This window comes from Erythrolamprus reginae, chromosome 7, assembly GCF_031021105.1.
Source record: "Erythrolamprus reginae isolate rEryReg1 chromosome 7, rEryReg1.hap1, whole genome shotgun sequence".
Taxonomy (NCBI): Eukaryota; Metazoa; Chordata; class Lepidosauria; order Squamata; family Dipsadidae; genus Erythrolamprus; species Erythrolamprus reginae.
In genome coordinates, this window is record NC_091956.1 from 44746599 (window position 1) to 44760873 (window position 14275).

At 41.6% G+C, this 14275-nt stretch overlaps 1 protein-coding gene across 3 annotated transcripts in view; it reads left to right on the forward strand.

Annotated features, from left to right (window-relative positions):
* Positions 1-4628: 4628 nt before the first annotated feature.
* Positions 4629-14275, forward strand: part of GALNT7 (polypeptide N-acetylgalactosaminyltransferase 7) — a 76349-nt gene continuing 66702 nt past the window's right edge. The window contains exon 1 of one of the 3 annotated variants that reach the window (XM_070757449.1): positions 4629-5270. In XM_070757449.1, coding sequence (XP_070613550.1) covers positions 5145-5270 — 126 coding nt within the window. In that variant the 5' untranslated portion in view covers positions 4629-5144. Of the gene's footprint in view, positions 5271-5477; positions 5694-14275 lie in introns of those variants that run through there. The other 2 variants (XM_070757447.1, XM_070757448.1) reach the window with 2 other exon arrangements.

Below are 14275 nucleotides of genomic sequence, written 5' to 3' on the forward strand. Positions count from 1 at the left end.
ACTGGCGCAAACCGCAGAAGCAGCCGACGCAGCAGCGAGAGAATTGAAAGAGCACGGAAGGCGAGAACTCATTGCAAAAATCGACTCCGCGTCTCCCAGCGCCGTGGAAACAGACAACAGCCAACAAATTCCCAGCGGAGACAACTGCCTCCTGGTGCAAGACCAGCCGAGACACCTGAGAGCTACTCACCCAGCCCCCTGCGCGGGCTGCCGGGGAAATCACCAGCGCCATCGATGCCCCTTCCGAGACGCTACATGCCACCGTTGCAACCGGAGAGGCCACATCGCCATCGCATGCAGAGCAACAGCGCCAGAAGAAACATTTGCCACACCGCAATACCAGCGACCTCAAAACCAGACCCCCCAAGCGCGAGAAAGGAGACCATTCCGCAACGCGGGTCAAAGGAACTACTCAACCGCTAACCGCGACTACTATAGAGGTAACTCTCAATTTTCCGTGAATAACACGGCAACCAAAAAAGGGGCTAAAATTGTTATATCACTGTTACTCAATAACCAACCTTGCTCAATGGAGCTGGATACGGGCTCTAGATATACCATCATGCCCTGGGAAAAATTTAAACTGTATATGCCTAATGTATCTAAGGCTGACCTAAATCAAACCTCTTTGGTGATTAGAGACTTTCAGGGGGGAGTAATCTCGGTCTTGGGAACAGCAAACGTACCTATCGCATTCAAGAATGTTAAATGTACCCTTCCCATGCTTATTGTAACAGGGGCCAAGCACTCTCTTCTGGGTTTAGCATGGATGGAACCACTGGGGATCGAGATTTCGGGTGTGTGTAATGTAAACTGTTATGATATGCCTAACTTTGTGAAAGAGTTCCCTGAAGTGTTCAGCCCCACACTGGGATTGTATAAGGGGCCCCCTATATCTTTCTCTATTGACCCCAAGGTCCCACCGATCAGACTAAAACCTCGCAGGGTCCCCCTGCCGCTCCTCCCCAAACTAGACATACAGCTGGACAAACTCATTAGCCAAGGTATTTTGGTCCCTGTGGAGCAGGGGCCATGGGAAACTCCCATAGTTACCCCTCTGAAGCCAGATGGCTCTTTAAGAGTTTGCGCTGATTACAAATCGACCCTAAACAAGGCACTCCAACACCACCCCTACCCCATCCCGGTTGTGCAACAACTGCTACACTCCCTGGGGGAGGGGAAAAGGTTCGCAAAGATCGACCTGGCGCAGGCTTACCAGCAACTTCCGGTCGATGAACAAACAGCAAACGCTCAAACAATTGTAACGCACAGGGGGGCTTTCAAATGCACGAGGTTACAGTTTGGGGTAAGCATAGCCCCAGGAATATTCCAGAGCATTATGGAACGCCTATTGTCAGGGGTAAATGGGGCCATTCCATACTTTGATGACATCTTAATTGCAGGGGAAAACCAGGAACAAGTAAACAAAAGAATAAGGGAACTACTTAAGAGGTTACAGGACAAAGGTTTAAGAATCAAGCCTGATAAATGTGTCTGGGGAACCAACAGTATAGAATTCCTAGGATATAAAATAGATAAGGAAGGTATCCACCCCACAACAGAGAAGCTGAGAGCAATTAGAGAAGCCCCAGAGCCACGAGATAAGAATGAGTTGCAGGCATTTTTGGGCCTCCTTAATTTTTATTCCGTTTTTTTAAAGCAGAAGGCAACAGTAGCAGAGCCTCTCCATCGTTTACTCCAGAAGGAAGCCCGCTGGACATGGGGGAAAACTGAACGTGAAGCTTTTTCTCAAATAAAAAATTTATTAACTTCTAAAAGTGTAGTAGTCCAATATAGTGCTTCACTACCCATTAGGCTCACGTGCGACGCTTCGCCGTACGGCATAGGAGGAGTCCTAGCTCACGTTCTACCTAATAAGACAGAGGCCCCAATAGCATTTTTTTCAAGAACCATGACCAGCACAGAAAGGAATTATAGCCAGTTAGACAAGGAGGCTCTAGCATTAGTGGCAGGGGTAAAGAAGTTTCACAATTACATTTTTGGAAGAAGCTTTGAGCTAGTCACTGACCACAAACCCCTACTAGGCCTGCTAGCCCCCAACAAGCCCACTCCACCTTTTATGTCTCCAAGACTAATCAGATGGGCTCTTTTCCTCTCAGGGTATCAGTATGAGCTCACCCACAAGGGGGGGAAGGAAATCAATCATGCAGACGGTCTCAGCAGATGCCCCATAACAGACTTAGTGGAAGACCCTGTTCCTTCCACAGATGTGTTAATGATAGAGCTCGAGGAAAACCCACTAACCACAGCAAAAGAGGTAGCTGCACACACGCAGCAAGATCAAATCCTTAAACAAGTGGTGAACTGTGTTCTAAAGGGATGGCAAAATGATGTTGTGAAACCTGAATTGTGTGATTTTAAAAACAAGAGACTTGAGTTATCGTATGTAAAAGGTTGTTTGCTGTGGGGGGATAGAGTGATCATCCCCAAAAGCCTAAGGGGAAAGGTACTCAAAATGTTACATGTGGGTCATCCTGGGATCGTCAGGATGAAGAGCCTGGCAAGGGGGCATTTATGGTGGCCAGGGCTGGATGCTGATATTGAGAGTTGGGTTTCAAAGTGTGATCCGTGCCAAGAGTCACGGCCCAGTCCCCCCAAAACAACTCCGGCTGAGTGGGAACAGCCTGCTGGTCCTTGGTCTAGAATCCACATTGATTTTGCTGGCCCAGTGGGGTCTCAGTATTTTTTAATAGTGGTTGATGCTTTCTCCAAATGGTTGGAAATAATAGCAATGAACAACATAACCACGAGTGCCACTATCAAGGTATTGAGCAGACTGTTTGCATCCCATGGTTGCCCAGATCTCTTAGTGTCTGACAATGGGCCACAGCTAACAGCCAGGCAATTCGAATTGTTCCTAGATGGCCTAGGGGTCAGGCATGCCCTCATCTCGCCTTATTCGCCCTGGGCTAACGGATTGGCAGAACGTTACGTACGGGTGGCAAAGGAGGCATTGCGCAGGTCAGGCCCTGGGGATGTGCAACAGAACTTGGACCAATTCTTACTCACCCAACACATTACCCTTAACTCGCACACACATGTAAGCCCTGCAGAGTTATTGATGGGAAGGAAGTTGAGGTCACCACTAGACAGGTTAAACCCAAGGTTCTGTGTTAATAATAACCAAATGTGTACAAAACCTGAAAGAGAAATGTATTTGGGACAAAATGTATATGTAAAAAGTTTTGATGGAAATGTAAACTGGATGAAGGGAATTATTGTTAAGCAAAATGCACCTAAGACCTATGTTGTTAAACTAGAGGATGGTCGCTTGTGGAAACGACACATAGACCACATTCGGAAGCGAACAGAAAATCAATTGCCACAAACCGCTGACATGGACTCTCCCCCTTCAACAGACTTTAGTACATTGCCCGAAATAAGAGACACGCAAAGAGACTTATCGGGCCAGGGGGAACCATCCAGCGACGCCGAACCATCCTCGTCCTCCGAAGCCTTCGTTGGGCCCGCCAGGCCAAGTCCGCAACACCGGGAGAACAGCGGCGAGCCATCCTCCACAGTCGGTGGCGAAGGAGAAATTAAACTGCGCAGGTCAGCGCGAGCTCCTCAGAGGCCCCACCGATTGGACGACTTTGTCACATGGCTTTCTTGATGGATGTGTCCAACTATGAGGGGAGGGGTGTTGTATCCTGTAATGGCTACCTTGTAACTCTGTAAATAGTTTGTTCCTCTTTCAGCGCTGTCTGAGCCCAAGCAGGAAGTCGCTCCTGATTGGCTCAGACGCGGCCGGCTCTGGCTTTGGCGGGAACCGCAAATATATAAAAGGAGCGGTTTCTCCAGCCAGAGTCAGTCGGTACTCGCTGAATTGTCACTTTACCGTGCTGAGCTGTCACTTGTTCTCTGAGCTGAATAAAAGTACCGATTGCTCAAAACCCTGTCTCTGGGTCTACTTCAAGAAAGGCAAAGGACAATAAAAAGATTAAGAAAAGTAATATTGCAATACTTTAAGGTATATTGATTTATGTATTGAATGATGAAGAAAAAAATCTTTCTGCAAAAAACCCCCAATAAAAATTCCTTCTAGATAAACTTTGGGGCTTATTTGTTTCAATAACTCCGCACTTGGCACTTCATTTCCTGAGGCAGACAGCACTTGACCTGCTAAGAACCACGGTGAGCCGATTAACTGTCGTTTCGTTTGGTAACATTCACTTTCCTCGCCTCGTCCTTTACCCAAAATAATCTCCTAGGATATTATTTTTAGCCTGTGTAGTAATGCTTGAGAACCACGGACATTAAGAATCCTTTTTATGATGTAGTTCTCGGGCGCACCGTTTCTTTTTTTTTCTTTTTTCTTTTGATCGAACATTCATGTAACTCCAAAGTTACATGTGAAAGTATTGGCAAACACGCTCAATCCTTCTTCCCACCTCACCAGAGCTGGGAGGAGTCCGGTATTTTCCCAGATTTTTACAGGTTTACAATTGCAAACCCATCTACTTAAGGGGACGCGTCAAAGAAAAAAAGGGGCAGGAGGGAACCTCGAGGTCTCTAGTGTCAACCCAAACCAAGCCTGCGGCTGTAAATGAGCCACGTCGAATCTTTTCTCTGGGGGTGACTTCCTGCTTAGATTAAAAAAACTGGCCTGAAAAGATTAGCAAGGAAAGCATAAGTAACGAGAGATACAGAATATTCAAAGAGAATATTCTGGGCATATTATGTTTATCCAAACTACTACTAACCTCTACATGTTTGACAAATAAATAAAATGAAAATATTCCCCCAGGAGGGAAAAGGCGTATTAGAAAAGAGCAAAAAAAAAAAAAAAAAAGTTTGTGATTTTACAGGGAGGGAGCGGGCGCGCGGCAAGAGACCGGGAAGGAGAGGCGGTAACAATTGGAGAAAATTCAGGAAGGCCGAGAGAGAAGGAAAGGCGGAGGAGGAGAAGCGAAGCTGCAGGGGAGGCGAGCAAAGCGGGGCTTGGCGCCAGGCGCCTGCCTGTGAGGGGAAAGAGAGGCGGCCGCAGCAGCAACAGCAGCAAAAGGAGGAGGGGAATGGGAAACACGTAAAGCTCGGCGTGCAAGTGAAGAGCAGCAGTCGCCGGGAGAGGGCCGACAGTGGAATCCCCGTGGCTGGGGGAGCCGGTATAGCCGCCGCTGAAGATGCGGCTGAAGCTGGGCTTCCTCTTGCGCGCCGTCCTCCTGGTCGGCTCCTTCCTCGGACTGCTGTTGCTCTGGTCTTCGCTTTCCCCCAGGGCCGAAGAGCCCAGTCCGGGGGACAGGATTCGGGTAAGTGGCTACCACGAAAGGGAAGGGGGAGGGGTGCCTCGGCGGGGAAAGGTGGAGTGCGGCTCTGTTCACCGGCCGACGGCCCTCTCTCGCCGGCTGCCTCGGTGTCGGGCCGAAGCCCTCTTTCGATCTGGGTCCGGCCGAGAGGGGGCGGTGGTGACAGCTGCGGCTGGTGTTCGTTCTGTTGCCCAGGCTGCGGCCTGTGGCGAGGCCTGCGAAAGGACAGTGGCGGCTTTGGAGGGGCTCTGTACGAGCTGGGGGCTCCCTTTGCCATTGGGAGGCTGTGGGCAGGTGATTGGCGCTACTTCAGGCAGCCGGACATTGCCTGCTTAAATGATTTTGCTGATGTTCGATGAAGCGGGTCTTTGCCCTTAGCAACCTACTAATCATTTGTCCGGAAGGTGGAAAGAGTGTGGAAAAGGCGTAAGTAAGAATGTAGTTTGAAGGGCAGGTGTAAGATGAGTCTTACACCACATTGTGGAAATAAGCGACATGCTTTAACGCAGGATCTTCTGACAGGTGCTTCTGTCTGAAACAATGACATATAGAGATTCACAAAATATTTTATCTTTTTTACTATTTCTGAATATGTTCCTATAAACGATGCATACAATTTAATAATTAGTATCCATTGAAAACTATTTTTGATCCGTGGGAATATGCTAGAAATATAATGGAATACTTCTGTCTTTAGCAGTTTGTTTTTCATCTATAAGGTGTTATTAATGTAGTATTTCTTACCCTATTATCTCCCTCCAAATCATGTAGTCATCATTTGATTTTTTTTTATGGTTAAAGATGGACTTGAAACTGAGCCTTCAACACAGAGCAAAAATTAAAATATAGGCAGAAAAAAACATTTTTACCCAGAGGGCTTTGCCATGTATCTCATTTAAACAGTCAACCTACTTGTGCATGTGTACTCTTTACCATACTGAGAACTTGTAGTCCAGCAGGTGGTGCATTTGTTTGCTGCCTTGCATCCTTGTAGTCCAATGCTATGCTCTTGAGTTCACTGGAACCTATTTAAAAAAACCCAAACATTTAGATGTTTAAGATGCAAAAATAAATTATGTGAAACTAATAGTCAATGTCAAAGTCTCTATTTTTTTGTTTATTTAATCCTGTTTCTTTGTGTCCTACGAAAGATGTGGATTTTAAAAATCTTTTTCTAAACCAAAACAGCCTTACTATTAATATTTTTGATTGCTGGTAAAGGTAAAACATAAGGTTTTAAATTTTGGTACCAGTTATACCAAAACTTGGCAAATGTGATGATTTGTTTGGGTATTGTAGTTGGATAAAAATAAGACTCAGTACAGTAGTACATACATACATTTTATCGCTTCTTTAGCTAGCCTTTGTGACTTTAACATCAGCTGTTCTTGTTTACTGGACAGTAGTCTGTTTTTTAAAAATTATATGGCAAAGCTTTGACTGAAATATATGCAGCCGCATAATTATAGACCATTTCTAATCGTCTATACCAGTGATGGCAACCTGTAGCACGGCAGAGCCCTCTCTGTGGGCACACATGCCATTGACCGAGCTCAGTTTCATCACACCTCTCACTGGCCAACTGATTTTCATGTCTCTGCCATACGTGTATGGGGGGTTGCAGAATGCACGCAGGAGATGCATGTCGGAGAGGCTAAGGTTCACGCATGCATGCTTGGAGGTAGTGTGAGTGGGGAGAGAATGGGGGTCATGTGTGCATGAGTGGGGCAGTGTGGGGGCACATGGTGGATCATATGCACTGGAGGGTTGCATGCATGGGGGCAGGAGGCACATGGTGGGTTGCACATACATTGCATTATAGGTACAGGGGCGGGCACACACACTGTCAACAAATAACTTAGCCATCACTGGTCCATACCCTGATTGGTATTTCATCAATCTTAGGGTTGCTTTCAGCATTGATCTTAATTAAAATAAAACATTTGTATAGCCATCCATCTTATATCAATATCTGAGTGCTTCACAATGATCAGTTAAAACAATATCAATAATAAAGCAATATAATACATAAATATATTAAAACCATAAACATAAAAATGGCACCAACTTTAAGCTTCCAACATACAATCCTTCATAAAAACATTCTTACCCATATCACCCTATCCCAGTGCTTGGGGTGAAAGCCAGTTTTTCAGTGCTCTTTGTGAGGCTAGGAGGGCAGAGAGGCCTGCTGAAATTTCAAAAGGGAAGATGTTCCAAGGGTAAATCTAATAATTCCAGAATTATCTCTATTTGTAATGTATTCAGATAGATGTTGCAGTAGAACGTTATAATTACTGGTAGACCAGTATTTAGCAACCATTTAAAATAGGGTGATGTTCTTATGTGATCAAAATTTGGGCTTTTGTAACACACATTTAAAATTGCCCACCTATCTTTCCCATCTCTGTTCTTTTCATTACCCTGCACAGTAATGCTTGTCTACAGCAGTGCTGGGGTTGAAATATAGGAACTTAGATGATTGGCTGAGATTGCTGAAGGATCAGGCCTCTACTTTAGCACAACTGCCACTAAGAATTCCATTGTGCAAGTGAGTTAAAAGGGCAGAGATAGGGGAGGTAAGTGGGTGGAGGAAGTTGAAAAGGAGGCTTGGATTTGGGAGGGAGCAAGCTGAAATGACTTGGATCAGGTTGGGTCCTGGCCTAATGACTGATTGGGGGGGGGGGAAGACAAACTGACAAAGGGATTGCCATTACTAAGTACTGTAGTCACATGATGTCAGACGTTTATTGTTTCAATTGCTGTCATAACTTGAGATCATCCATTGCACGATTTGTTTATTTCTAGTTGAGTCCATGGTAGTTCTTTTTAAGCAGTAATTAACAGTTACATATTGCCTTGATTTAAATCAATCTGATGTCAAAAAACTGCAATACACTAAGTGTTTCACAATGGGAACTTTCTAAAACAGGGATGTTAGGCAAAATACTAAAGCAATTTGTGTCCAAATTATGTACACATAAAAAGACATTTTAATGAAAATCCAAAAGGTTAATTGCAGCACTTTGACACTATTGTATGTAAACCAGAATCCTTTGACAATATTTTGTGAGCCAAGTTACATTTAGTCAGGAGTTGTCTCCGAAATATCAGTAGTGTTACTTAAAGCAATAAAAAAGTTTTTGAATAAGTATTTTACAGACAAAGTAATTAATTAACATATAGAGTCAAATTTAATAAATATCTAATATAAATGTATCTTATTTTTCTATTGATTTGACTATAGTTAGGTTTTTATTTTTTGTAATAGTTATACTTCTAAGATAAGCGGAGCAATGGCAGCTCCTTGAGTGTTCAATGTTGTGTGTCTTTGTCCTTTTAAAAAAATTCAATAAAAATATTTCAAAAAAAACCCCCAAAGCAATAAAAAAGTATAGATGAGTTCCCATATTAATTTAGTGTTGCTCTAAAATTAAATTCTAATAAGCTTGAAAATAAGTTACATAATAAGTTCCAATGTAAGTATATATTGGAATTTATAACAGAGAACAAAGTTCCCAGATTTAAAATAATTTAAACAGATTAAATTCATATTTAAACTTACAATAATGATATACAATAATAACAATAATGTGCTCCACAAACTTACATTTTTAAAAATTAAAATCTTTGAATAGTAGGTAACAACCTGCAAATTCCAAGCCTATACTTACTTGAGAAGTTGTACAATGTGTTAATGCAATTTATCCCCAAATTAAAGAAAATAAAGGAAAGAGATAAGTGCATTAGTAAATTATTCTTTGATATTAAATATACATACACATTCTTATTTTGTTGATATGAATATTGCTTGTGTAGGTTCTGCTCCTAGAGTGTGTTTTATAAAAACTGCTTCTTCAGCCACAAACAGCTTGGAGAACAGTGTTAAATACATTTTCATATCACACATCTTAAATATGAATTTAGAGGAAAAGGCTCAATCTGTATATGTAGACTATTTAAAAAACCTAAAAGCTTACTTTATACTCATTCAGTACAGCAGTTTATCCGGCAAGTGTTGACTAACTTGCTCATCAAAGTGTGTTGGTTTCTTGCTTTATTTTTAAATGTGTCAAGTTTATGACAAGTGTATATTCATTTCTGTTACCAAGAACTTGATTTTTTTAATTTGAAGAACAAGTGACCTAACCTGAAATCTGCATGTAAAACATGCGAAATCTCCATTGAATCTCTTTAAAATAATATACCGTATTTCAATTGCCCCTAAATAAGCAGTAGTCTGTGCTCTTAATGTTTTGCTTGTACATTCATCTATGATTTGTCACTGATGTTTTCTTTTTCTGAAGAATAATATAAATGAGGTGTAAGTAGAACTTCATGAATTTTTAATCCCAAAATAACATAGATCAATTTCTAGAGAAAATTACATAAAGTGTTAAATATTCTAGGCTATTGTGCTTATAGTCCTCTTTTGTACTATGGTAATTTTGCCATTAAAATTGGATCATTTATAATTTGAAAAATGTCACAACACTTTAATGGACCTAATGGCTTAAAAGAAAAAAGTTTTTTATAAAAATCAAACATTGTGGACTGGACTTTGTAGATATTATGGGTCTTTTGTGCTATCTTTATTATGTGAAATACAATGCTGAGGAAATAAATAGTGGAAATCAAAGCTTGAATTGCAAAGCAGCAGTTTTGTGCTTTGCCTAATTTATGGTGCTAACCCTTCTCCCCCATTAAACACGAGCTTTCTAAAAGAAACAATTTGATGATGCTACAGAAAAATGTTTGGACACCCCCCCCCCCCCCCCCCCAATAATCATGGTTTCAGTTCCAAGAAAAAGAATACAGCTAGATAGCATGTTTAAATCAGCATTTACAATACTGTTTTCTAAAAGTAATTGTTTAGCAGTGAACTACAGTATCTGCTTTTGGGGCAGTGTGCCATCAAACTAGTTAACAAATAGTTCACTGAAAAAATAACATTCTCACCAACTGTATTGAACATTGATTATGATACATGAGAGGTTCAATTCCAGCTCTCTTGGGGATAATTTCTATTGATATAAAGAATATAAAAGCAAGAGCAGTCTTCAAAAAAGCCACAAATCACAGCTTTTCAACACTAAAAAGCTTCTGAAATCCTGAAACAATGGTTATTTTGATTTGCAAAAGTCTTAAATTTCTGTTGACAGAATCTCACTCTGTGGGACCAGGAAACGTGCATGTTTAGTAATTGTGTGAACTTTTATAGTACAACCTTTAGTTGTATTTAAACTAAATATAAAACCAATCTGGATTATTCCAAATGAACAGAGCAACTGTCCATTATAACCAACTTCTGTAGGATCTGAATTAATGCATATGCAGTTCAAAAGATTATTGTTGAGGAAGTAAACAAAAATACATATAAATTAATAAATATGTTGTTAATATGATAGGATTGGGAGAGAAAGGGTTTGTGGGAAAATATTCCAGGGCATCGTACAGTATTTTTATTTATTATTCAGTTTATATAGATGCCCATTTCACATTTCTTACTTCCTTACTGTAAAAATATATTTATGTGCAACAGCCAGAAGTACTTTATAGGTGGTAAAATTGCATATTACATTACATAAAATATCAACTCAATTGAAGCTTATGAGAACTATTACATTTGCACAGGCTGGCACAGAAAAAAGAAAAATAGAGAAAAATAATTTATGTTTGGATTCTAGCTATTAATTAGATCAACTGAAGCTTAGTTTCTGTTGACATCAACCAGTTGCTTTTAGTTGCTATCACCTGCTATGCTGCCTAAGATTTAATTTGTTCTAGGCAACCCATAGCTTGTTGGAACATTATTTTAGAGATATTTCCTGAGAAACAGAATGGCCACAGGTAGGCAAAAAAGCAGTAGCACTGGGAGCAATTTCTAACTTTCTTGCCATCTTCATGTGCAGGGGTGCATATTAGGAATGCACATCAAGGAATGCACCACAGGTGCTACATGGGTTGACAACAGTAGTGACGTGTACCAGAGCTACCACATGAGTCAGGAAGGGCATGCAGTTTGATGGCAGAAGTTGGAAATGGTACATGAGAGGTGTTGCGTAGGTTGGGTAGAACGTGGTACAATGATACAAGTCAAGAAGGGTCCATGAGAATCATTGGAGGTGGATTATAGTATGACTCAAGAAGGGGATCTCAGCATGGTGTGAGAGATGAACCAATCATGAGTGGTGCCTTGGGTTGGGAAAGAGGTGCTGTAAAATTATGTAACATGTGTGACAGTGACGTGGGTTGGGAATGGGGTCTGAGGATGCACAATGAGCCAGGGATGTGTGTCAGGAAAGGTACATTTCTTCATATTGTGATGGCCCCATTGGGTTTTGACTTGGATGAAATGGATGACCCAGAACCAGGGCCATCCAACATGGAAACCCAGCCTGAGGGCGGAGAAGGACATAGTCCCGGGTCCATCAAGCATTGGGGGCATGATCAGCTTTATTGTTAGCTGCCCACTTAAGAAAAGGAAGGAGAAGCACTGGTGCAGCAGGCTAACTCTGACCATCAGCAACAGGCTGCCTCTGATTTATTATTTATTTATTTTATTTATTATTTGGATTTGTATGCCGCCCCTCTCCGAAGACTCGGGGCGGCTCACAACAAGTGAAAAAACAATCCAATACATACCGTAATCCAATTAATTAAAATATTAAAAGTTTAAAAAACCCCTATACTAACATACACACACACAAGCTGATGAGGAACAGCTGCCACTCCCACCTGATCCATAGACACAAAGAGCAGAGAGATGGGAACTTCAGAGGAGATCAGTGAGAGCCTCTCCTAATAAGAAACACCATACTTAGTCATGTGGGAGGGAGTGGCTGGTGAAAACAACCATTCATTTTCCTGCATATCATCTTCAGCTTCATGCTCTCTACATCCTGATTTCATATTGTTGTCCTTTGGTTTGTCTTGATGACTTTTCTTGTACTTCGACTTGTATTTGGAATTGGATTCAGATATTCTTTGGGGAAGTTTCATTATGAACTGTGTTTGTTTGAGAACTTACTATGTCAGCTTTGTATATGTGCACTTGGTCTTAATCACTGAACTGTTTGGGAGGAGAGTGTGTGATTTGGTGGCTTTTTGGGAATACAGTATTCCTATGACAGTAGTAGAGTGATAAAGTAAACATACTCTACTTGCACCTGTTACCATGCAGATTAGAATTGTGTGTAAGAGGTACCACATGGGTAAAAGAAGGTACATGGTAGGACTGCTGTTCAGGGAAATTGTGTGGACGTGCATATGAGATGTTGCAAGTGTTGGGGAAAGCAAGCAAGAAGGCAGATCAAGGAAGGGCTGGGAGAATGGGAAAGATTAGGTAGCAGGTGCTGGGAAGGGTATGTAGACATTCCTGCTTCACTGTTCCTCCTTTTGCCCTTCCTGTCCCACCAAGCATATAAGTTGCTGCTACTAGATAGGGGAGAGAGTGAGAACTGATGAGAAACATCACAATGTTAGTTTAATTATTTTAGTTTAATCATTTTAATCATTTTTAAAATTTGTTTCCTTACACTGACAATTCAGGGCATTAAGATTCAATATTGTGTGAACTTGGCTGGTATTGTTTGCACACAAAAAATCATAATTATGATTTATTGACTTATGACATAATATAAATGCTAACGCTATTCTTTCATGTTATCTACTTTCAAATGTTTTCCAGGAAATGTAGTTAATTTGAAAGTGATATTGAAGCAAAATTGTTACTAGGGTGACAAGGGATAAAAATATTTTAAGTCCACAACATGCACATAATTCTCATAAGCAGCTTAGTCTGACATCTCTTTAATTCACAGAACTGTAAATAGCAGGAAGAAAAATAGCATAATAAGAAATGTAACATTCTGTTATAGCTAGTCTCAATACAGGTAGTTCTTAAGTTACAATGGTAAACTGGGACTGGAATTTCCATTGCTATGTGATGCTTTTGTAAAGTACATCATGTGACCACATCACTTAGCGACAGCAATTCTGGCAATTCCATTGCCACAATTCAAAGGAATATTATACAAGGATTATGGGTTGTTAAGTAAGATGTCCTAGTTACCTCCTGCCAGTTTCTAACAAGCAGTATCAATGGAAAAGCTGGCAAGAAGCTGCAAATCCTGGGTAGCTCACAAGCAGACTGATAGGAAGATAAGCAGCTGCTGTGAAATAAGCAAGGCAGGGCACAGGAAGTGCCTTGAATAGAGAGATGTATGGCATAAAAATTTAATAAATAAAAACATAAATTAGTGTGAGCAAGTGTGCGAGTGAGCTTATGAGCAGCACTAGCACATCAGGCTGGGGATGGTTGCTTCCAAAGGTGGGAAGGTACACAAGGTATGGATGTGGGTAGGGAGCTCTGGAGATGGAAATCTATGCAAGCGGCTGCTGTAGTGGGTGGGGTAGGGGTGGCCGCTGTGTAAAGGTGCTTAGAGTGGATAGAATCCCATAAAGAAAGCTACACAATTCAAAGGAATATTATAAAACAGAAAGAGTCCTTCAAATTATTTTGAACTATATGTAGTCTCAACTTACGACTGACTGATCATTTAATGACCATTTGAAATTACAATGGGTTTCAGAAAAAATGTTTTACCACTTTTAAAGTACTATTGGCTGTTGTAAAGCATTGTCCTCCCCCCCCCATCACATGATTCCAATCTGTGCATGCTGATCACTATGCTAGCTTCCCTAGAAAGTAAATGGATAATGCTGCAGGGAAGGTTCTGTGCAGCGGTCTGAAAGACTGAAAGACTCAAATCCACACGGGACAGCTCTTCAAGAGCAAAAGGGCTGCCATGATTCTCCTCTTCCAGAACTGACATTTCCAACCCAAAGTTTCAGTGGACAGAGGCAACATAAATCCTTCATTGGATCCTTCCTGTAGATTTTAGCTCCATTCCTACAGCCCAATGAGGATTTCCCCCCAGTGTACCCTTCCAGGGCTTCTTCCTCCACCCCTGATTCCAAGCATCCAAGCTCTTTCCCTGCGATTC